General features: G+C 43.3%; 1 protein-coding gene across 1 annotated transcript in view; it reads left to right on the top strand.

Annotated features, from left to right (window-relative positions):
* LOC119660776 (glycine receptor subunit alpha-4) overlaps positions 1-26421 on the top strand; it is a 139926-nt gene that overhangs the window by 98017 nt on the left and 15488 nt on the right. Inside the window, exons 5-6 of the mRNA XM_038069552.1 lie at positions 2882-3016; positions 22169-22548. Coding sequence (XP_037925480.1) covers positions 2882-3016; positions 22169-22548 — 515 coding nt within the window. The remainder of the gene's footprint in view (positions 1-2881; positions 3017-22168; positions 22549-26421) is intronic.

Raw genomic sequence — 26421 nt, forward strand, 5'->3', positions numbered from 1 at the left:
TTCTTATGATCCGGAAATATAATATAGATGAGCGATGCTTCTCGCGGTGTTTTCCCATGGGACAATGCCGTAGCGTATATTTTGTCAGTGGTTTCCCAATTCTTGAAGAACCCGGATTATATTAGTCTATGGTTATTAGATCGATGACTGATGGCAGCGTGATGATGGGGGCCTATCTGAGGTTCCCTTCTGAGTTGCCATGGATGTTTATTATCGTCTTGTGTTTGTCTCGCCGTTGTGAGTTTATCACTTGCACAACATTAATTGGGATCATAATGAAGCTGAAGCATAGTCTCACTGAATAAAAGTAAAAATAAACAAGTTGGGATACCAGAAGCTGAGCGTTTCGGGTATAAAAGTTTTGTGTTCATCTTATGTGAGTATTGTCTATTACCGCATAATGATGAATACATATTCACGCACTTTACTCCGTGCACAAAAACATACATATATATATCATGTACGTAAATTAAAAACCGATGGTAACTAGGTACACACATGTCTATTATATTAGTTACTACCTGCAGGCTTTATTGGCACATGCATAAACATACACATGTCTACTTCGAGTAATTAACACTGATATGCAAATAACTAAAACAGCCAAAAAAGGGAACCGAAAACGCCTCCATCAACCCGCCATTCATATAAGTTCAATTTATATGATGATGACGTCATACACGTCTTAGAGTGCAATAAATTTACCAGAAATAAGAAAGTTTGACCTTCTATAACTTTGTTGATAAGAGTTGCATTATCTTCAAACTTTTCAGAATTTGTACTTCTGGGATGAAGTGAAGGGGGGTTTTCCAGTAAATTTCTAAAAGATGGTAATGCACTATTATTAACTTTATTTGTGCAGATATCGGAATGGGATCTATTTTGAGGGCTAGATTTCATATAGTTGCATCACTGTTATTTTTCCAAATTTTTCGGTTGGATGGGTTCTAAAAACGAGACCTTTTTCACATTTTGAAGCACACATTTTGAGCCCTATCTCCCCTACGTTTCGCCCAATATCAGAAATAAGCTTCGAAAAGTACTAATGGAGCCATTTCATTTGATACCCCACATGACCATATCCGGTGAAAAAAAAAAATACACCCCCATTCGCATATATCGGGAGCAAAGTCAATACAAAATGACGCCACTCGCTGTATGTAAAGAGACAGACAGACCACATGTTCTCACTAAATTTCGTGACAATCTGTTAAGCGGTTTCCGAGTAAATCGGGTTTGACAGAGAGACAGACGGACACACAGAAATTGAACCGATTTTAATAAGATTTTGTTTGATACAAAACCTTAAAAAGAGGTGCCCTATACTCTACAAAAGATTGAGCAGCAACATACAAGCACAAGAATGCATTTAAAAATCTTCACGGTTTTGAATAATGACCAAATTTGATGCTAATTGAAATACCTGTTGAATTGCCATGGTTCTACCCTCTCAATAACACCATTGAAGGACTCATCGAGCCAGAGTGCCGGGTCCCAGTTTTGCGTTTTCCAGAGCTCAACAATGTGTCAGGCCCTGTTCCTTTTTCGTTTAATTGCTCCCTGGACTTCTATGCCGCTGATAAATGGAATTGCTCCAAATGTGGGTAGCGGTGGGAGAGCGCATTCTTGCATTGAAATCTGCTCGAAGAACTCCCGTGAGCTATCCGTTGCGACTCGTAGGTCATTAAGCAAATATTCAATATGTACCAGGACAAGGGCTTGAAATATACAGCGTGAAAACCAGACATTTAGTTATCGTTCAGTTTTGTGGAGGTTGACGGAAGCACTCCATAATCCTACATCTAATATTATTGAGAACCTGTGTGTCGAATATGTCCAGCGTCTGATCGAATCCATGCCGCGAAGAGAAAGGGGTGTATATGAAAATTAGATTTTCATAAGACGTGTTAGCTCTGTCGGGATTTCAATGTTGCCTACAAAAAGACAGTTTCTTTGGTAATTCCCTTCATTTTCGTTAATTTTCTTCGCATTGTATCCAAAAGGCTGCACGTTACGTTCTTATAGAAACACAAAATACATATAATTGTTTTTACCTGTTTTAAACACTAATGTATTTCGTACAACGGTATGTATGTAAAACTACGGAGTTAAGGAGCATGATAACGTTCGTTCTTGATGCAACCAGAACGGAGCGAATCTGTGTTATGGATATTGTCTCAAAGAAGGCCATCAATTCTGATTTAGGGAGAGTAAGAAATGCTATTAATTTGATGTATCTCTTTTTATCTCCAAATTGGTTACAGTATACCTTTTCTTGATGGTTCAATTTCTTAAGAGTTCTTTATTAATTTTGAATTAGAACAGATAATTTTTGCAAATTCCAAAACCTTTTCTTAATTTATTTTTTTATCATTATTAATGTGAAGGCTAAATTGATTTACATATATCTCATGTATGCATATATGTTAGTCACGTTAATGTGAGAGTCCAATGGCTAACGAATTACAAAGTATATCTTCACAATAATGTTAAAAATTGGAGGAAAATTATATATAGGTATAGTTTTTATTAAGTGAAATTTTTGTCAAGCCTCCTATTTTCGACACTTCTTTTACGAAAATATTTCTCCAGCTTATAATGATGTGTCAAAACTATATTTTTTATAAATTTTTCTTTATTTTTCTTTCATGTCTGTCGGCATCTTCAACGAAATGAACAAAATAAAATGAATAATGGATTTTTATTCGTTCAAAAATATTTATATTAAAAATTTCCTCAACTCTACTTGCATTACAATGGGAAAATACTATTATCAAATTTTTCATCCATATTTAAAAAAAAAACTGAAATTAATGCTTGATTATTCGTCAATGATGAATATTGGAAAACATATAAATAAATTGAACCAAAATAAAAACAGTATCACATACTGTACAAGATTTAGTATTTATTTGGAACATGACAGATCCGTTAGTTGTTAATTCCGAAATAGAACTGCCCCAGTTGGATATATCGAACAATTACACAACAGATTGTACGATCGAATACTCAACTGGTATGTATTTTTTTAGGATTCGAGATTTCTTTTTATTTTCAATTTTCTTCTCTTTAAATCTTTTATTTGTGGTTATGAGGGATGAAAAACGAAAAATCTTATGGAACAATTTATTTACTTATTGTCTAAATGATTTAATTTAACTTCATCAAGGATAAAAGTTGATTCAAGCTAAAAAATATCAACAATTTATCTTTTCTATTTATATTTAGTTTTATTTGAGTCAGCCAAAATACAACCTTTTTAAAATTTTCCAAAAACAGTTAAACCATCCAACTATGATATCATTTTTTATTTATTTAATTTATATTTGAAATTTATTTTTTTTGGAAAAGCTTATTTTCAAACAGTTTATTATGCTAACTGACATCAAACTTAAATGATTATTTACTTTAGTATTCAATTCCTACCTTAAAATGTTTTAAAACAATATTTAAATAAAACCAATTTCCTTTGCTTACTATTCCTTTTAGTGCCTGTTTTTCATTCTGAGTAGTAGCTTTATACTCTTTACAGAACCAGTCTCAGTTTTTCTTTTCGGTTAGTGATCCCTTCACCCGTAGTTTTCCTTTCGCCATGGATGGATCACATGCTACCACGGTACATTTTTGACTGAGTTTCAGCTTGTCAGTGTTCGCCAACATTCTTGCAAGTGCCGCGACGGTGCTCGGTGTCTTTTGGGAAGTATACTCTAGGTGCCCCATTAAACACAGCTTGCGTTAATCATAGCCTCAAGATATTTGATTGCTATTTTTTCTACAGTTTGTGATCCAGATCGTTTTGTTTTCTCATTACAAAGGGTCAATCCAGTTTCTTGCAGCCATTACTTTTATTTTCAAAGTTTCTAAGGTTTTTCAGAAAGCCGATAATGGTAGCGTTTTCTGCTAGGAAAATCATTGGCGCTGTAGGCCCAGTATCGAGGGGTAATTCTCGACCCAACTCATTAAGCATCCATGAGTATCCAAGTGTAGAGTTGAAAGCACCACCACGTCCCAATACCTGCTAATTTTCTGCGCGCCTTCTCTCGGGGGTCACCACAATTCTGATTGTAGCCATAGAGTGGATCTTCAGTCTTTGTCCCATTCACAATGGGGTCGGCTCGTCGTTATCGGTTTCACCATTTGTTTCTAGCAAATGCCTAATGTAGATGCAATCGCAATCCAGCGTATCAAGCCACCGTTGTTTCGGCCGGCCTTTTGGTCGTTTACCATCGACTTCGCTGTTCAGACCAATCTTGGCAAGTAAATTCTTATTGGCGCGAAATACGTGACCATACCATCAAAGACGCCTCTCCCGTAGTTTTCCCATAATCTTTGCAATCCCATATCAATTGCGGATGTCCTCATTTCGGATGTGATCAAAGTGTGTCACGCCACTCGTCCAACGCAACATCTTCACTTCCCTTACCGCAAAACATCCTTTATTGTCCTGTATAATTGGCAAACCTCCAGAATCAGGGAGAACGGCAGGACGGACGACATTAAGGTAAATTTTAGATTTGAGACGTCCATTTATATGGCCATCAAGAAAGACTACCAGCTGTGGCACGCCACTTCATTCACACGCTTCAGGTATGAAAGGTTTTGTATATTTCTTTTATGAAGACGTTAGTGTGAATTTGTCCCATTAATACGTAACACGTAATATACGCCAAGATTATGCCTTAGAAAGCACTAACCGAGACCTTTCATTTGATACCGCACATAATTATATTTGATGAAAAACAATTTACACCCTCCTGTTGCATGCATGGAGATCCCCCTCCTCCCTTAAATTCGACGTAAGAGGATGTAGCTCATTATATGCGTCAGCGTTCACAATTCCCACCTTTCCACCAAATTTGGTGTCAATCGCTGCTGCAGTCTCCGAGAAAAATGCGTGTGACGGACAGACAAACAGACAGTAAACCGACTTTAATAATTTTAATAAGGTTTTGCACACAAAACTTTGAAAAAAGGAGTGGTGAAACTGCGCTTCCTTGAAAAACACGACACGAAGCGGTTTTGATACACCCGCCACACTTCGAAATTTACTTTTCGAATCGTGGTAGAGCACTTGAACCCAACGCACGAGTTCTTATGGCACAAAGTGTGGTATGCTCCACACCATATTAGTTTGTGTGGCACACGATCAAACGCCAGATTCAGAACTGTAATGTAAAGAGGGCAATGCTTCTCAGGATGCTCCTTCATGAGTAACCTTGCTTGATTCACGGTTATTTGAACGATTTAGGAAATACGTTTGTCAAGAATGCATAGTAGAGTAACCTGATCGGACGGTAATTTAAACATTCTGCTGCACTACCTTTTTTTTCCATATTGGAACTGGGGTACTTTCTTGCCAGTCAGATCTTGTTCTACCTTCCTAAATAATCTGATCAAAGAATTTACTGAGCCACAGAATTCGGTCCCACTTCTTCGCTTTTCAGAGCTCAGATATGATGTGAGATCCTGTAGCTCTCCACGATTTCATACGCTTTATTGCTTCCTCGACTTCAGTTGCGTTTACGGGTGGAACAGCTCCAAATGTCGGCTATGATTATGGAAGTGGAGGGTGAAAAAATTCTTGATGGAAATCTGTTCGAAATATTGTCCCAATCTAACCGTCGTGGCTCGACGGTCGGAAGCAAAGTAATCGCTGTTGTCAGAACAGAATAGCTCGATAAGCTGTGTGTGATCGTGTTGGCTTTGGGCAAAGCGATGAAGATCTCTCTCTCCATCCGAAGTATCTGTTTATCGTAAAGATTTTTGTAATGCACCGCTGGGGTGACAGCAATCGCTTTCTTTGCTTCCCGGTTGGCATTTATATAAATTTGCAATTGGCGAGTGTTTTATCGTCGAGAAACTTATGGTAGAGGCGTTTCTTTTCACGGACCTTCATTTCAACATAGTCATGCCAAAGCCACGTATTTCGGTTGATGAACCGCTTACCTGGTTGCTTGCCCCGAGAATTGCAAGGCCGCTTTGCGGATTGTGTCTTTAATTTGATTCCACGAGTTTTCCGCATTCGTAATAGTTGGTAATCGCGTAAGTGAGTTCATTTCTTATTTCTTCTTACGAACTCTTCACTTCAATTTATTGCGCGGCGGGCCAGTGCGTTCCTGGCTGTTTTATCGGTGGCTTGATTTGGAGGATGGCATTCAACGGCCGATATTCAGGCGCGATGGTCTCATAGGAAACGGCTTTGGAATCAGTGACGGTGGTAAAATGTCGGCGTTTTATGAGAATATTGTCGATTTGTGCTACTACTCCTACTATAAAATATAGGAAGATGAGTGAATCGTTTGGTGAACCATGTATTTATAAGTACAAGGTCATGGGTGTTCGCAAAATCGATTATACGTTCCCCACCCTTATAGCACCCTCAAAACCCCTTTCCCCCATAACACCTGTTACCGTCTGCCTATTCACCCACATGACCATTAAGTTCGCCGGCAATGATGATATAGTCACCAGCAGGCACGTTGCAGGTTTTTGCATCGAGAAATTGCCAGAAGGCATTTTTCTCGGCATCAGGTCGACCTGTCTGTGCGTTCGCGGTGAAGAAGTGAATAGTGCGATCAGCTGATATAATGGTGAGCTTCATCAGCAACGCCAACAAAGAAACCCCTCTGAGATGTCAATGCCGTCACCGTATTGAATGTGTGAGCTACCAAAATAGAGAACTTTATGGCTATTTTTACCGCGTTCGCGTTCTAAGTCGCAGCTTTTGGCACCAGACTGTCGGGTTTCTTGCAGAACGAGTTCTTCGAATCTTTCCAGCTAGGTTGCAAACATTGACCGTGCAAATACGTGTTTGATTTGCTCGGACTAATTGACTTATATACGTCCTGACGCCGTGCATGCGTCAAGAACCCCTGCTCACTTCTCGACAGGACTGCGTCCAGTCCTGCAGCGTCAGTTGAGGTGAATTTTTCAAGGCCTGTTACTCAATCCGATTATCTTGTTTTTAACAACTTTGGATGCATTTTCTTGGTCCGCATGTCGCGGGACCTGCCGCCAAGAGAGATCAGGGAGGATTTAGCGAAGTGGCATACTCCAACTATATTTATCTCTTTCCCTGATCTCGTCATTTTATTTTTGTTTTGATGAGGATAGTACAAAGTACGTTGCCTCAAACCCTCCTTCTTTACCTGGAATTGGGATCAGCATGTTATGTTAATAGCATAGCGGAGTTTAAACCCATACTGGTGCTATGGTAGATCATTTCTATTGTGGATTCATTTTATTCGAAAAGCCGTTCGGGCACAGATATCAGTTTCATTATAGGCCACAAGCCAGCATTCATGAATACCAAGTGCAGCGCGTAATCACTTCGAAAAAAAACATCCGAGGCTTTTGCTACGGGTAGTATAACGCCTTATAAAGATGCTAAATATGGTAGATCGTTAAAATCGATTTACCGTTATCAGAAATTATCGATTCTTGGATTCTAAACACATAAAAGATTCTTTTTTCCAAGCATTAAGTCAGCATGTTCGAGGCAAACCGTTTAATCGATAAAGATCCACATTCAAGTGCTGATACATTCGATCGGAAATAAACGCGTTTCGCGTGCAGGTATTGACGGTATCCTCCATGATCGGTGGGAAACTGGGTGAGATTATAATTTAACTCCCATGCTTTCTCTCCAGCCCCTCCCCGATGGAAAGGATCAACCTGTAAGTCCAACGGCCCTTTTCTGACTGGTCCCATCGCTGTTGACATCTGCTTATGGATCTCTCCCTTTCGGCTTTTTTCACCTGCGATAGGGGAGAGATGGACCTGGTGTTATAAGTGTTCATCATTTCGGTTGCCAGGATGTCAATCGGCATCATTCCCGAAATGACGAACGCTGCATCATCTGAGACGGTGCTAAAGCAGAGCACACCCGGAAGGCTGTTCTTATGTAAACCGTACTCAGTTTAAGTGCATTGCCCAAAACGTGCAGCGCTTTTGCCCAAGCTGGGAATGCATACAGCATGATAGAACTCACCACCCTGGCTATGAGCAGCCTGCAAGTATGCCGCGGTTCTCCTACGTTCGGCATCATCCTTGGCAGAGCCATACTCATGGTTGATGCTTTTTTCGCAGATATGTTGTATGTGCTGCTTAAAATTGAGTTTTCCGTATATCATAACCCCCAATTATTTGATGGCAGGCTTGGAAGTGATGATACGATTCACGATACTAATGCAGGCGTATTTTCTTGCGACGCTTAGTGATGAGGACCGCTTCTGTCTTTTTCTCCGCGAGTGTCAGTCCATCACTTTCTAATCAAGCCTTAACAACACTGATTGCTTTGTTTGAGTACAACTCAGCATCCTCCAGATGCTTTGCGACCACAACCAGTGTTTTATGCGTAACCCACCACCGTGACCTCCTCCGGAACAGGAAGGTTAAGTGCATCATTATACATGATGTTCCACAGTAGTGGGCCTAGTACAGAACCCTATGGAACACCCGCGGAGACAGTGTACTCCTTGGTTCCATCATCGTTATTATATCAGGGTGTCCGCTCTTGCAAGTAGCTATCGATAATAGCGGAGAGGTAGGTGGGAACATCAATCGTCGCCAGATTTTCGTATAAGGTTCCAGTTGGCCGAGTTGAATGCATTCCTCATATCCAGGGTCACAATCACACAATATTTGCTGGTAGAACCTCTTCTGTGAATTGCATTTTCGACCAAGCCAGTAACCATTTTGATGGCATTAATGGTTGATATGGCTTTACGGAACCCATACTGTCTATCTGAAAGGCCCTCTTGGCTCTCGACGACTGGGAGTAATCTATTATATATTACCCGCACCAACGCGCTTCCGCAGGAAAGATACCCTCGGACATGCACATAACGGCAAGTTTGAGGGCCTCATTCGGTATGCCATCCACACCCGGGGCTTAGCTGTCGCCGATTTGACTGCAGATCTCCAGCAGATTGTCCTTGGTGGAATCGGCGTCACATTCAGGGGACGCTGGAAGGTGTCAGTACCTCCTTCGTGAAGAGGAAATAACCCCTGGATTATTTTCAACAAGAGCATAGTACACGTGATCTGCAGGGATTATAGGCTTCTAAATCGTCCTGTCACGATTTTATAGGCGCTACTCCACGGATTTATGTCCACTTCCGAACAGAGCTCCTTAAAGCATTCCCTCTTACTCCGCTGAATGGCAAGCTGGAGGTTCGTGGGGGCTTCCCTATAGTCATGCTCCTTTTGCCATTGATCGATCCTATGTATTGCCGTCTGAGCCATTCGTCTGGCTCTGTGGCAAATCGATTGAAGGCTGACAAGTTCACTATTCCACCAATAATTGGGTCTTCTAGTGAAGAACGAGCATTTCCTAGGCACCGACGCGTCACATGCTTTAGAGATGCTTTGCGTAACATGTAGAGCTCTATCCGTGAAGGTGCCTGCTTTGCTAGGCAGGTCTAGCCACACTTCCATGAATGTTTGCTCATCTATCGCTTTTGGAGACCATCCTGGTGGTCTTCTGGATTTCGGCTTTCGGGGTGCGGGTCTTCTGCCTTGTGGCTCCGTCCTTAGTTCAAAGGTGATTGCTTCATGGTCGCTGTACGCGAAGGGCTCGCTAACTTGCCAGGACCTGTCACGTGCCAGCGTAGGGCTGACAAAACTCAGATCTACAATTGAACCAGATCCCCCTTTCCGATAAGTTTTTACATCACCTTCGTTGGCTAGAACTACATCCAACGGGAGGAATGCTTCTAATAAGCACCGCCCCCTTGCGTTAATCTCTTTGTTGCCCCACTCGATGGCCCACGCATTAAAGTCGCCGGCTATCACTTTTCGACCTCGTCCTCTTGCGTTGTGAACGAGATCGTCTAGCAGGTCTTCAAACTCAGGCAGTGTGAGGCTCGATGGGACGTAGCAGCTGTATACGAATGTACCGCTTATTTATGCCCATACAAAGCGACTAGTCGTCTGACCCATGTTATGCTTGACGACCGTACGCCCTTGCCGCCGCTCCACCAGTCGAATCTCTGACCCATTATTATTATTATCATTATTCTATTAAGGAAAAGTCTCACCGCGTCCTTGAAGAACTATTGTGCCCCTTTTACTGGTTAGAGTGTACCTATTGATCATAGTATCTCAAGCAGGCCTGTAACCGTAAGGAACTTTAATATGTTCCCTACTTCCAGATCTTTCAGCTTTGCATCTGGTATTAAGTGTTCTTCCAGATGTCTCGACCTACTTTGGACAAGTGCCGGACACTGTCCCAGGACGTGTAAAGAGGTTTCGTCCTCCTTCTCAAAAAACCTGCAGGCAGTGTTCGTAGATATTCCTAGCTTCCCTAGGTGATAGTTCAGTCGACAATGACCAGTGAGAATTCCCACTATGATTCGGAGGTTCTTTTTGGTGGGGTTTAAGCAATCCTTTGTACGCATGGGTTCGTATCTCCCAATAAGCACCCTGGACTGCTCCATCCCTGGTAGGCCCGTCCAGTATAGTTCCCTCAACCGTTTCTCTTCATTTCTTAGATTCATAGCCATGAAACCGTTTCCGATTCCACAGAAGGGTTCTGGCCCGTGTAAAGGCGTCCCTGCTCCCTTCTTGGCTAGTTCGTCCGCTGCCTTCCAACCCAGCATGGCCTGTGTGCATTCCCATACCAGTTTAGAGTTCACCTGGTTGGACCTAAGTGCCTTGCTATGGATCTGCAAATCATCAGAGCCCTCGTGGCTTTCCGACAAGTGTTTCCGACATGTGTCTTCCAGAGTAAATTTTGGTCTAGTGTAATTCGAAAATATTTGACCTCTGTTTCACGTTTCACCTCCATATCATGTAATGTTATGGCTCTCAGGGGATCCAGCTTACGCCTCCTAGTGAATGGTACTATGTTAGTTTTGGTTGGGTTGATCCGCAGCCCCACCTTCCTGCACCAGGCACTAGTAACACTTAATCCAGTTTGGATTCTATCACATAGAGTATCTTCATATTTGCCCCTACAGATTAAAACAATGTCGTCCGCGTAGCCCTGGACTTGTATTCCAGTATTTGTTAACACGTCCAGGAGTTCATCCACTACCATACTCCACATCAGCGGCGATAGTACTCCACCCTGTCGACAGCCTTGAGTGGTGTTCATGATAATAGAATTTGTACCTGTCGGTACCTCTATTTGTCTGCTTTCTAGCAGACCCCCCCCCCCCCCAGAGTGCCAGTGTGTTTCCCAATCCTTTGCGGCTCAGGGCATCCTGTATCTCTGTGTACGATGTGTTGTCGAATGCTCCTTCGATATCCAAAAACGCGCACAGTGCAATTTCTTTTGTTTCTATGGCATCCCATAGTACTTCTGTCAGCTGATACAGAGCAGTTTCAGTTGACCGTCCTGCCCGGCAAGCGTGTTGACAGTGATGTAGGGGATTACGCTTTAGAACGTTAGTTCTAATATAGTTGTCTATGGCCTTCTCCACCGTTTTGAGTACGAACGATGTTAGGCAAATTGGTTAGAAAGATTTAGGGTGAAAAGGATCCTTTTTACCCGCTTTCAGAATAAAGACCCGTCTCCCCGTCTCCATGCCCTTGATATGTAATCCAATGCTAGGCTCCCCCTTACCACTCTCAGAAGAGATTCTAAGATAATTCCTAGGCCTCTCTGGATAAGTGCTGGGAAAATGCCATCTACTCCGGGAGATTTGAAAAGTTCCCACTGCCCATCTTAGCCTAGGTTCTGAGCTAGTTTCCAGCTCTCCTTCCTTCTCCTTTTATTCGTTGTTGGGGTGTCAGGCAGGTTGTTGTCGCCTGCCACCGAGGGGTGAGACCCTGGGAAATGAGTTCTGAGAAGCAGGTGTACCCTGTCCTCCTTATTCCCCCGTCTTTGGCTACAGCCTTGTAAAGCCTCGTTGCTTCTGTGATCTGTTCAATCCCTTCACAGAATTCCCTGAAGCTGTTCCGTTTCGCTTCCCTGATCGCTGATTGCTGTACGCAGTCAGTGCATTTTTATACCTCTGCCAGTCCCCGGTTAAAGAGTTTTCGTGCCCCTGTTCTCATTCTGACCAGGTTCTTGTTCCACCATGGTCCCTTGATGACTTGACTGTCTTAGCCGGTTAGCTGGCCCCATATGCGTCAATGACGATTGTGTTGAGGTTTTCCACCACCGTTTCTAATTCCAGTTCGTTCCTGATGTCACCGCCCCCTTGAAGGTGGGCAATATTGTTGCTCAAGTGCGTTGTGTAGGATTCCCAATCCGTTCTGCTGGGATTCCTTATTATTCTTTCTATTTCGGAGTTACCCTCAATGTCGAATCTGAATATCCTGTGATAAGGCATTGAGTGTTCATCCGACACCCTCCAATTCCTGACCATTCCGTTCATTAGGCTATTTCCTAGAGTAATATCTAGTACCTCCTATCTGGTGCTGGTCACAAACTTATTGCTAAGAATAAACTCAAGAAGGTATTCACCTCTACGATTGGTGTCGCTGCTTCCCCAGACTTCATGGTGGGCGTTGGCATCGCAGCCGGGAAGAAGTGATAACGCCCTCTCCTCATAATACCTCGTCAGTTTTGCTACTTGTTCCGGTGGAGCCCGGCTCGTCTCCTGGGAAGTATCCTGATACCCCAACTGCCGCTCGAGTGCTCCTACCGGCTAGCCACAAGGTCCCCGGTTAAGAACTCTGAAAGACATTTGCATTTTAAATTATGTTGAAGAATTATGCAAGCTCTTGGTGTTTCACAAGAAGAGTCCCAAATTACCTCCATGCTTCCTCCTTGCAGACCGCGAATCTGCCCCCGGTACACCCAGGGCTCCTGAGCCAGCACTATTCCAATGTTCTCCTTGCAATCACTGCAGATGCAGCTCTCGCATGGTGGAGGTTTATCTGGGTTATCTTAGTGCTGACCATTGGCTCTGTTATTGTTTGGAGCTCTTCTCCACTGTCACCCTCCTTCTCCGACATGGCGCTTTCCTGCGCGACCTAGGAGTCCTAGGTCTAGGTCGTCCAGCTTATGCTCTTCACTGGGCATCAGGTCTACTTCCCTGGTTGATCCAGTCCTTTCCGCCTCTATGGCTTTCGAGACTTCTTCAGGGACCTCGGTAAGTTTTCCACCCGATGCCTCCTCCGAGGTCTCTTTCCTCGGCTTTTCCCTGTGCACATGCACGAGTATGTTGCCAAATCGATAGTTGATATGACAACTCCGACGTTTAATTGCCTCCAGTGATCGGTCATCTACTCCGATCGCGAGGAATTTACCCTTGCCCTCCACCTTGCTTCTGAAGACTCCCCATAGTCGAGTATGGAGATCTTTATTCTGAGCAATTAGGAGGCTCATAAGGTCTTCCGTTTCTATTGCCGCGGCTTTTGGCAGAAAAACTGTCACCATGTGGGCTCCTGGTATATCATCCCAGCACATGTTCCACAGTTCCACCCCTTCCCAGCCTGGCAATCTAGGAACTATGGTTTTAACCCATTCTGCGGTGTCTTCCGTCGCGTAGTCCACCAGTATAAGGCCTCCCCCCGGTGAACACCCGTTTCGACGTCCAACCCTTGACTATCTGCTTGACGACAAGGTCCTGAATGATTTCCTGCTCCTCACGAGTGAGTATGCTCGGGAAACCTTTTTGGCAGTATGGCCAGTCGAATGCCCTTGACCTCATTAGCATAGCTAATGGCGGGCTTCCTGGGTTCTGCCTTCACTCCTGACCTGCCCGGGTTTTCTCCCCCCTTGGGTTCAGGTTTGGATTTTTTGGGAGCATTCCCTTCATGCGGGCTGATCTCTGCTGCTCCCCGCTTTCTCGACTCCGGTAGAGATGGCTTAGGTCTGTCCTGAGCCTTCTTAAGGGCCTCTTCTGGTTTCAAGCCTTCCTTGAGATAGCGCAGGTACCACTTAACACCGGCGCCACTGAGACCTGTCTTCTTCCTGACGTCTGTTATATTTATCTCAGACGTGCTTTTGCTGGTCCCTGCTCTTTGAGCAGTGGTGTTCGTTGGCTGCTGTCACGCAGTATACCAATGTTCATCTTGGATCCACTGCTTGACGTCCCAACTTCCCCCTTCTTGGGTGTAATCACCTGGCTCTCAGTAATTCGGAGACGTGCCTCCGCCTGATTAACCAGTTTTGGTGCGGTACGGGGCCCCGCTTGTTTGGCTTTCGTTTTGTTTTCGTTTTTTGTGCTCATTTGATTCCCACGAGTATGGGGGTTAAGACGTCCGCCGTGCCATAGCCTCCTGTAGCACGGTAAGGTCTAACTTACTCACTGAGGCGACCAGGTATCAGTGAGGCTCCGCTCGAATACAGTCAATTACCCCCGACTGTAAACTATCCAATGGTCACGGTTCGCATGACACCCTGGATTGGGGAGGTGTTTTTCGATTCCCCAGTCTAGATCCGTAGCGTTTTGTTAATAGTAGGGTCACCTCGTACAGGGTGTGGCTATCACCACTCACTAACGGTCTTGGTAGACGAGAGGCTTGACCACTGAAAAGGCACACACCGTCCCAGAGGAGAGACAGCTCATCCTCAGCGAGAGATCGGTTGGCCTCAGAGAGCTATGTTCCGCATCAGTCTATACTGCAGTGCACTGCTTAGCCCACGCATTAAAGTCGCCGGCTATCACCTTTCGATCTCGTCCTGTTGCGTTGTGAACAAGATCGCCTAGCAGGTCTTCAAACTCAGGCAGTGTGAGGCTCGATGGGACGTAGCAGCTGTATACGAATGTACCTCTTATTTTGGCGCACACAAAGCCACTAGCCGCCTGACCCATGTTATATTGTATGACTTGACGACCGCACGCCCTTGCCGCCGCTCCACCAGTCGAATCTATGACCCATATACCAACGTCAAGATTTCTTTACGGTTAACTAATGATATCAATCTCCATCGCGGATTCGTAAGTAGTCTGCGCAAGCAAATCTTGTGCGACCCTGCAATGATTGAGGTTTATTTGTATTAACCTCATTTTTTCACTGCAGTTAACGCTTTCCTAAATTCCGGGCATTTACCACTTGCGGCAATACGCTGGTTATCCCGACCCTCCTTTCCTTCGCACAAAATGCGTTTGGGGTCTCTATTGCACTCCTTGGCAATATGTCTTTTCTCCCCACACCATCGGTCCGATCGATGCCGCTAGTGCATGCCTTCGCGAAGTGTCCAAATATTAGGCATTTGAAGCACCTCTTTAAAGAGATCTGTTCCCTTAGTAGCACCTCTTTAAAGAGATCTGTTGCCTTGAGTACCGCCTCCAACTTGAATTATTGCTTCAATGCAGTGCAGATCTCTTCTCTGGATGTTACCTCATCAAGATCCTTGCACTGTATATAGATCTCATGTTTTTGGAAACTAACGGCGACATCCTCCCCAAGTGAGTTTATAACTTGATTACGAAAGAAGGCAGTTTTTCTAACACTGGATTTTTTCAGCTCAAACATGAGATCCCTTTTTGGGTCCTCCGGATTTTGCTGACATTTCCGCCTAGGTCTTTTAGGTCGAGGTCACATTTCACCTTTTTCAGTATCTCCGCATACGTTATATTTCTCTTGTTGGAGATTACAACTACCTTTGGGTGAATTCGCACCTGTGGTTTCTCGTTCCTTTTTTTGTTCACGACCTTACTCCAACCACCATTCTTATTTTCCTTCAGTTTTGCTCGCTAGCCGGCATTCCTGCTTTGGGCACTTTGGGCACTTTGGGCCCCTCTGAACTTTTAGTTCCATTTGTTGAACTGGCCAAGACCCGTTTTTTTCTTTTTGGTGCTGTTGATTTCCCAACGCTTCCCCCTCTTTGTCTCGCACTCTCTTACTTCGAAGGTCACTTGGGTCGCCTGTGACACTGTTGGGGTTGGAATGTTCGGCTTTTCCTTAGGCTTTCTTTTTTCTTCCTGCGACCTGCTGTAAAGCACCCCGATGGCTCTCACCATGTTCTTTATAGCTTATTGCAGGCTCTGATTGCCCTTGATGAATTCGGACAGCTCAACTATTTTAGTCCCAAGCTTTTTAAAACGTAGTTCTTCTGGGTAAGGGCTCTGTTCTCGGTGTGTCTTGGCCAGATTACTCAGTCAGTAAGACTACTTCACCTTTTTCAATTACTGAGCTCCCATGAGCTTTCTCTTTTGCTTTAGTATTGCAGGAGATCGTTAAATTGATGAGCTTCTTCTGAATGTATCTTTTTGGTGCTGCTGGAGTACCTATTGGTCAGATCCGTTGGGTACCGAAATCGCCTTTTTTGGTCACCTATCTTCTTTTAGCCCATCATTCTTTGCCTTTGCAATTGGTGTTCTTGACAGAATTGTGATTCGTTTGAACACCCCCTTCTCCAAATCTAAAACGCTCGCAGCATTAGATGCCACGGTGGCCAAGTAGTCCACCACCGTCCGTCCGTGCGCCCGTCTGTCTGTCTGTCTGTCCACGTGCTCTCACTTCTCTGTGCTAGCCATTCTCGGGAATGTGGGGGTGGGGGGTCCTTCATACGCTTGAATCCCAGATGCGTCATTGTACAAAAATTCACATGTCCTTTCCGACATGTGGGTCCGCACCGGTTCCTGATGGATAAACAAGCAGGGGGATTCCCGCGAGCCTTCAAAATAAGATCACGCGAGCTGTGGATGGAAAGTGAGGCGTAGAGCCGTTAGACTCCGGACCTGGTGATAGCATCCACGGTCGATGTTTCCTCTGCCTCAGATGATGGTTCCCATACATATAAAAAGGGGGTGTACAATTTGCACCGAGTGCAGTCAGCGCGCAATTTTAGCGCCAAAAAAATGCAACTGTTGATTAAATAAATTGTCCAGTTCAACCAAATTTGCCAGGTGACTTGGTGTCATACAAATCCATTGATACTACTACAAATGAAGAAGACGCAGTCAATTGTCCGATTGAATTCTTGAATTCTTCGGAACCACCCGGTATGCTACCGTATTATTTGAATGTCAAAGCCATACTTCTTTCAAATCTCAGTTCACCAAAACTTTGCTTTAGAACGAAACTTTCGGTGAAAAAAATTAATATCAAATTTGACCGAAGCAACAATTCTTACCGACAAAGCAAAAGAAGAAGGTCTACTGATACCTCACATTCCATTAATACCAACAGGGATGCCAACCTTTGGAATGACCGTTAATAAAGCTCAAGGACACTTCAAGTGTGTGGTGTGAATTTGAAGGAACCGTGATTTCTCATGGGCAATTATATGTAGCATGTTCCAGAGTCGGATCACCAAAAAATTTATTTAATCATGCACCGTAAAATCAAATAAAAAATGTTATGTACACTAATATTAATACATACATTGAACTAAAAAAACTTAATATTTTTGACCTAATGTTAGTATGGTATACGTGCGTAGCGGAGCACGACGGGATCCGCTAGTATATGTATTTATATAAGTACAAAAGTTGAATACCGCTGGTGGTAACGTAAATATATATCCATCTGGAAATATCACTACCCACAGGAAATTTTGTGGCTAATCTGTTCCGATCGCAGTGTGGAGGCAATCTCATCAAACGCTGCCTCGGGCATCCACTCTGCGGAGCAATGTGACAGAAAGCGGCTACCAGTGGCCTTTTGCTTTTTGTTTCGTATAATTCAAAAGTTGACAAGGGTGTAAATTATATTTTCCGAAACCGCCAGGATTTAACCCAGATTGGTTTTAGCTAGTATAACTACCTTTGCTTACGGACGAGTTGGCCTGAACCCGCCATCTACTAATGGCGGAGCGAGGTGCCTCTTAAATTAGTGGCTCAGAATCATTGAAATACAATGGATTCACGTGGAATTCAAAATTTTACCTTCAATAACTTTATTAATAATAGTTGGATTGGCATCAAACTTTGCAGAATTATGTCTTCTATTATCGCTTATATAATCTAATACGCTATACTTCCAGAATAAACTTCAGGGGGGGGGGGGGGGTTTCGGGTATTTCTAGAATATAGTTGTATGCTATTATCAACTTTATTTACGAGTATATTTCAAGATATCGGAATGGAATGTATTTTGCCGGGATTTTTCTCAGATTTTTTGGTTGGATAAGTTCTGAGAGCGAGGATTGTTTCACTTTTTGAGGCACAGATTTTGAGTCCTAACTGCCCTGTGTTCCACTTAATATAAGAAAGAAAATCATTTGAAAGAGTACTAATTGAGATCTTTCATTTCATAACCTAAATGACCATATTCTGTAAAAAAGATTAATCCCCCAATTGAGTAAAAGGTCAATTAGTTCCTCTTCATTTTCTTTTCGCGCTGGTTGGAATTTAAATGTTCAAAGCGAACTTATCAAAACAAAATGTGGTGGATGTATTTCAATGCCTTAGTGCGGCCGACATATACTCGTGATTTCTTTTGCCATGAACTAGACGATTAGATCCAAAAAGAAAGACTAGGAAATACCGCAACCACATAAGCACAACATCCTCCCGCGAAATTCCAAACAAGTCGGGAAACCGGAAGTTTGACGCTTCAGGTATAAAAGGTTTTGTGTTTCCCTATGTGAGCAGCATAACGTAGTTCTCCATTGGCTTATAGCATTGACCCGAGATATTGAAATCGCTCAGTTCTGGGCAGGTTACTGCCATTGTCAGAACTGAGCGATTTAAATATCTCGAAGGGCAGGTTACTGCCACTGCCAGAACTCAGCGATTTAAATATCTCGAGTCAATGCTATCAGCCAATGGAGAACTGCATTAATGCAACCTGGATGAAGTGGCATTCCCCAACTGGTGTTCTTTGTGGTCGACGTATCAGCGCATGTCCCAAATCTAAAATTTACTGCAATGTCGTCCGTCTGCCGCTCTCTATATAGTTCTGAGTGTTGGCCGACTATAAAGGACAATGAACGGCGTCTTGCGGTAATGAGGACTAAGATGTTGCATTGCACTGGTGGCGTGACACGTTTTGATTACGTCTGAAATGAGAATATCCGCGATCGATATGGGTTTGCACCGATCGTGGAAAAATTGCAAGAGAGGCGTTTTCGATGGTGTGGTCAGGTAATTCACACTAACGAGAATTCAACAAACAGTATTGGTCAGAACATCGAAAGCAATGGTAAGCAACCAAAAAGCGGGCCAAAATAATAGTGGCTTGACACGCTGGATGGGGATTTAAAGGTCTCGAGATTACATCCTGATTAGGCATTTGATAAAATAAAATGACGAAACCGATCACCACGAGCCGACCCCGCTTGTGAACTGAAGGCTGAAGAAAAAGGAACAGATGTGAGGAGCGACGAGTAAACGACAGCTCCGTGTAATATAGCTAAAAATTCCATTGCCCTCTATTTTCTAGAAAGCGATTTAAATAAATCATTTGATGGAAAGCCCTGTGTTGATAATGGTCAACCTCATACGCTTCACACTCTGAGTATTAGCAAATGCCAACAATTTAACCAACATCAAATATATTATAAAACATTGAATCGATTTTAATAAGGTTTTGTTTTACACAAAACCTTAAAAAGGGCTAGGGAGAATTAGATTCTTCTTGAATGGAATTTTAATATTTCACTCGAATTTCAATTATTCTCGTTAATTATGACGTCAGCATCTGATTTGCATGACTTTAGAAGCAGTAAATTCGTGCGAAATTGCTAAGTTTGAACTGCTATAACTTTGGCGTTAATGGCCAGATTTCCAGATTAGCACGTATATACGAAATATTGTCCTCTATGCTGGTACAAAATTCGGGAGTCCTAGGATGAATTTAAGGGAGGTTTTTCAGTAAATTTCTAAAAAGTGGTAATATACTATTAGTAAGTTTATTCGAGCAAATATCGGAATGGGACATATTTTGAGGCCTAGATTTCATCTAGGCGCACCACCCTGATTTTTTTCGGATTTTTAGGTTGAGTAGTTTCCGAAAATGAGTCCTGTCTCACTTCAAGTGCGTACATTTTGACTCCTCACTCACGCACTTTGCAATTTATGCCAAAACTAATGTCAGTTTCGGAAAGTATAAATTGAGACCTTTCATTTGATACCCTACACAACTATATGCGGTGAAAAACATTTTTGAACCCCCCCTTTGCATGTATGGGGAGCCCCCCTTTAAACTCCACCTAAATTTATGCCACTCGCTGTATGAGTGGGATTGCATAGCTCCCATCTGTCCACCAAATTTCGTTCGGATCGGTTTAGACAGACAGACATTGAATCAATTTTAATAAGGTTTTGTTTTACACAAAACCTTAAAAATTACCCTTTGTATTTGCGATCCTCCATCAAATATCACTCTTACTGTAAAAACATTATCGGTAGGGAGCTCCTGAGTCAGCGAGGACGCGTATGATGGAGTTTCAAGCCTCCAGAAACATCAACATCAAGGCCTCTCGCTGTATGATTCACTACCCATCACATGAGCCGATCGCATATTATAGTCACTAATTTCAGATCTCCGACGGAATTCCCATGAAAACTTCCTAATTATTAACCGCCAAGCTAGGACCCTCCTTTCTACTGCGGGAATCCCTATCCCTTAGCTTCCTGCGGCTTTTCCATAAATTCTTCCGTCCAAGAACAAAACCCAATTCCTCGAAATCACTTTCCTCCTTGCACCTCCTCCTTCTTCAAAACCTAATTGGAGATGTCTGCTCGGCTGATCATTTGTCCGTCCGATCAGCCGGTCCCGCTAATTCCTGAGTACGCCGACCCTGGCTGTGAACTTCAAATTCAACGTTGACTCAACGGAAGCAAAAATCAACTTTTGCGTGGTTAAATGCATGCGCATTCACTCTAGGTCAACCGGTGTGACTATAATAACGATAATAATCGTTGGCGCAACAATCCATATTGGATCAGGGCCTTGAAGTGTGTTAGAGCATTTCATTCAAGACAGTAACGGTACACTACAGAATTACAGTACCCTGAAATTGAAATTTGCTCAAATGAAATTGGATTCGTGAGTTTAGGAGAAAGTGACCAATTGTTAGGTTTTTTTTTACTTTGTGAGAAGGGTGCACTCTCTTGTCGGATTGAACTTGAGAAAGGCAAATGAACTGAACCGACCATGTCGCAAAGCCCCGGCCACAACATTACTTTGATCAGTAAATGTTAATATTAGGTAGTTGTTTAGGATATGCGGGATCCTAAGTTCACATCCACTTGATGGTGGACCGGACTAGATGCGGAGCAACTTACTCCTACGTTTTCTAGTTCATGGATCCCTAGTTTGGAGCGTAGCACCCCAAGCATTAAAAATCAAAAAATCAAAAATTACTGACGGTTTCGTCCAGAGCAGAGGCAACTCATCAAACGCTGCCTCACTTCTGGCCTAGGAGCAGCGTGACCGAAAGTGCCAACAGGTGGAAAAACGCTCCCTTTTATCATCGCAAAAACCCAGGGCAGAGATGAGGCAGCGTCTGATGAGTTGCCTCTGCCCTGGACGAAACCGTCAGTAATTTTTGATTTTTCGATTCTTAATATTAGTTTATTTCAGAAACTAAAGAAAATACGACATATATAGCCAATTACTCTTGTAAGTACTTACTAGCGCTTAGCTTGGATGATTCAACTAGCCGACCCCGCTTGTGAACGGGACAAAGGCTGAAGAAAAAGAAGAAGAAGCTAGGATGATTCAACTGAAACTGTGATTTTTCGTCAAAATTCATTTCATTTACTAAATTGAACGAGATTCTAGACTGCTTGCCCAGTGGCTTAAAAGTAGCAGTTCATATGGGGGCTCAGTAGGCTCCAATATGATGTTGACAATCTACCATATAACTCCTTATGTTCCCGTAAATTCACATGAAAATTATATCCGGCTCAGTTAATCCATCCAATTATCCGTAGTTTATTATTATTCTTATGTGTGTATTCAGCGCGAGTTGGGCTCCTGGGAGCAGCGACTGGCATTTTTTTTACTGTTATTAAGGCTTTGGTAGATTATTTTTTATTTAGTTTATTTCACGCCGCCCTTTTTGCTAAACCCTCCAATGTTGAATTGCAGGAGTAGTTATAAATATTAAGCTGGGAAGACAATTTAGAAAGCAGTCCCAATCTTGAAACTTGTGCGATGTGCACCCAAATTCAAACGGAAATTTCAGTATTAAAACCAACTAAAGAGTGTATATAATTACTGTATTTTCCTGAAACGGTTTTCTTTTTAATTTTATCGAATCTCACTATATTTTTTGCTTAATTTTCATTCTTAATTTTCTGGTACTTTTCTTTATACTTTCCATGTATACGCCACTACTGGAATTTTAAAAAAACGTTCGCAATTCTAGGAAATTTTACATGTCTAGCAGTTGTGTTTAATTTAAGACGCCGCCTAGGCTATCATTTATTTCACACGTACATCCCATCCGCTTTAATTGTTGTTATGTCGTGGATATCGTTTTGGATCAAACCGGAAGCGATACCAGCACGAGTAACATTGGGCGTGACATCGCTTTTAACGCTGGCAACACAAAACACACAATCACAGCAATCCTTGCCTCCAGTTTCATATGTGAAAGCTATAGACGTATGGATGTCGTCCTGTTCGGTTTTTGTATTCCTATCTCTTATGGAATTTGCAGTAGTCAATAACTACATGGGTCCTGTGGCGACGAAGGCGATGAAAGGATATTCAGATGAGGATTTGACTGACGCGGATGATTTGAAGGTATGTTGGAATGAATGTGTATAAAATTAAGAGCCAACCCGAGAAAAGAAGATATTCAAAGTTGTTTCTCTCCCCATGACTTCGCCAAGTTTGTAGTAATTTTCTATCCTTTATAGTAGTAGCATTAGAATGTATTTAGTCATTGATCGATAGGACGGTACTGGAAATGTTTGCGTTCTGCTACCAATCATCATATTTGGGACAAAAATGAGCATCACTAACAAACATAACGACGAAATCTATAAGCGATACCATGATCGTGAGGTTGTCGATAAAATCCGGCTCAATAGGTTACTTAATCCATATAGATGAGGATGATCCAGCCCGGAAAGTCTATAAGGGCAATATCTATGGTAGAAAAAGAAGACGAAGCAGACCCTGTCTAAGATTGAGCGATGGCGTAGGTTAGGACGCCAGACAGCTTTTAGGGATATCGAATTGGTGGACTTCGGCGCAAAACCGGGATGTCTGGCGTTCCTTATTAAGGCAGGCCTAGACCGGATATCGGTTGTTGCACCGTTGATGATGATGAATAGCGTGTCACCATATTTTAGAAATTTTCCTGAAAGCCCCCCTTAAGTTAATTCTAGAAGTAAAACATTTGGTACCATCAAGTAATAACGTAGTACAAACATTTCGGGAGCTAAAATCCATTTACGCACAAAGGGCTGGACTCCTCGCTCAGACTATGGCTCAAACACCCTCTTGGAGCGTCTAGGACTCTGGCCCGGAATCTTTTGACATATTGCCTTAGGCCAGGCCTATTCCTTTCCGCCTTAAGAATGCTTTGATTGTAACGTGCCGCTCGGCTCCACGTGTCCTCGCTCTGCAGCATGGCCTCAATTATGGTGTTCGCAGATGCAAGGAACCCTTCCATTGGAAGTTGATGACGATGGCGTTCCTCTCCTTCTGCAGAAGAGAAAGGTGTGGCAGGCATCACTTACCACGTCCTTGGAATAAATGCAGACGGGCGACCTTGATTTTCCGATTGTGTGCCGGTAAGATTGAAAATACTCATGACCACTTAGTTAGGTTAGGTGACAATCAACCTCACCATGCTTTCGATTGAACCACGGCTGCACGTCTTTTATAAGATGCGCGGTCCATCTACCTCTCGATTCTCCGTCCCAAAATTGTTACCATTCGCAGAGAGTACCAGCTCTCCCTTCGCAAGCGACAGCTTCCTTATTTCCTTAGCCTTTTCTGAAGTATATAAGCCTCCCCTCGGCAGTACGGAGAGCGATTGGAATAACTTCTGCGATCGCCATTACAGAGACGCACGATAGGCGGAGATAACTCGCAGACCTGCTCGTGTTTGTATTTGCGCTAGACGCTTACGGTACATTTCCGCACTCATCAGCAAGCGACTCCTAGTGGATAAGGTGCCTCCGACATTAGACATCAGCAGGCAAATCGCAGACATTCTAGCCACAGACTTGTCCGCAGTGTTGCCGAAAAGCTTGCATAGATTCGTTCGGTAAGAGGTAAACGCTGAAAAACGTCAATTCCGCACCGCCAACCCAAACGAAGCCATCTCCCCGTTAACCAACCGTATCTCTCATCCAGATGGCAGCAGTTGCACATGTATCGGCATACCACAATGGTGAGCTCCTATGCCGGTACCGCTCACTGAGAAGCAACAAATTAGCTTTCTTTTCTTGCAACATCTGCCCCATCAGGTCGTGAGCAGCTGCATTCCTTTTCTTTGAAGACCTGGCAACGCCGAGGACTGGGAACATGAGCCATATCTTTCTGCAGACTGCTGTCCTTGCAAAGCTTTTTGCCAATTCACAAGTATTTGCTTTGTGTGTGGGTTCGCCAATTTTGTAACATAAAGTGCTTCTGTCCTGCCCCTTGCAAACCCCTGCTAGATGTCTGTATGCCAATCACTTAAAACACCGGGTTGGAACTGCGCTTCGCCTTATTCTGCAAATAATCCACCCGATCTCTATTTTCCCGCAATGGAGAAGTTGGCTCGCTGTCTTCCCAGGGACAATGACAATGGTCGATTTTTGTCTTCTGGAATTGACAGACGTAACTCCTTTTTGAGGCTGCTCACATCTGGGTAATCCCTTTTTATCGCCTCCTCGATCTCTTCTGTATTAGTGAGGCAATCCAATAGTATACATAGTATACATTGGTGCCGCTGCTTTCATGCCTAAAATGCTCTGGATTGTCTCGCAGAATGGCCTCTGCTTATCGGTCTTCGACCTAAGCCGGTTCGAGTCCGTCGGATAGATTTGGCATCTACCCCAGCGTCTGCTGGTTTGGCATTGTTGCGGTCTTCTCAAAGAACTTCCGCGAAACATCTCTCTTCGTTCGGTTTGATGAGAATGGCCTCTGACCGTGGTTTACCGCTTCTCTTTTCCTTGGGCGCTGAGTAATTATTTTAAATTTGCTACCGTAGAGCCACTGCTGTCGCTATTCAACTTAGGTTGTTGTTACTGAGTTTTCTCTTTTTGTTGCTTGGTCCACCTCGCACCTTGGTCCTTGTTATCACCTCGCGGAATTCGGCTCACTGCATCCTCGTCGGCAAATCCATACCGTTTTCCCTTCGCCTCCTTTTGTCGATTATTTGTTTCTCCTCTAGCGGGCTGATGGCACTGCATTTTGTGCAACTTCGATTGTTTTGCTAGTATGCAATAAATTCCAGCAGTTTCTGCATCTCCATTATGCCATTTTTGACATCCATGGAGAGGTTTCGTGGGATGATGGTAGCAACCTTTGTTTCCCCGCACTTCTTGATAAGCCTCTCTTTCGGATGGGCTCCAACCTGGGGAGTTCGTCACCTTTTTTTCCCGACAAAGGGGTATCACCCAGCTCGGAGTTTGCCATCTCTTTTCGTGGCCATTTTCCGAACTCGAATTCGATGCCGTTTCTCTTTTTTAGCCGCCAGCACTATTAGCCTCAACGGTTTCACTCCCTTTTTCATTTCCAGTCGCCTTCACCATTGGGACATGGGGTCTTTCTACTTTTTCAGTAGGTGACCGTCGTAACTTTGCGCTCCTTGGAGTCCCCCATTTTAGCACCCAGGAGCAATGAGCGTGGTGTATTGTTGCTCTTTCTGAAAATTTCGGCTGTTGCCGGTTTTTTCGTCATGTTTGTTGTTGCGGTGGTTGTTATTTGTTTTTGTCGTTTTAATTTGGGTCCCAGCTGCAAGCAGCTATCTCCGCTAGAAACATCAGGGTAACTAGTTAGTCAACTTGGTTCGGAAGTAACAAGGATCATTGCCATCTGTCGTATCTGTTTGAACCCGTTTAGTCCCAATTCCGGAAGGTTTGAAAAAAACCAACTATTATTAATAATGTTAAAGGAGGTTCAAATTTTGTATTTCACGTGAATTTATTGCAATCTAAGGCGTGTATGACTTCATGATCGTATAAAGTGAACTCATATGAATGGCGGAGTTGGATGTACCAGGTAATATTTTGATTTTTTAACTGTACACAAATGAAAAAACCCGCATAGAAAATTTCTGGATATCAATATCACACAAAAGTGAATAGTCTGACATACTAAAAACATAAAAGGTCTAAATGGGCAAGTGTCGAGCTTCCAGTACTCTAACTGGGCTTTGTTTTGTTTTTAGGGAGGGTCAAATCTCCAAATGTCGCTGGCTTGAACATACCAGTGTGTTCGATTATTACTCACTAAAACCACATCCGATCCCTTCTCACCCACCGCGAAACCATTAATTATCACATCACGGAAAGGGAATTAGCTCACCCCGTCCTTCTGTAGACCGTGCTCAGTTTATGTCCGTTGCATTAAATCTGCGGTGTTGGTCGCCAAACTGGAACTGCATACAGGAAAATAGAACTCACCATCCTGGCTTGCACGTATGTCGCAGTCCTCCTCCATTTATCATCATTC

The sequence above is a fragment of the Hermetia illucens genome, chromosome 7 (genome assembly GCF_905115235.1).
Source record: "Hermetia illucens chromosome 7, iHerIll2.2.curated.20191125, whole genome shotgun sequence".
Lineage (NCBI taxonomy): Eukaryota > Metazoa > Arthropoda > Insecta > Diptera > Stratiomyidae > Hermetia > Hermetia illucens.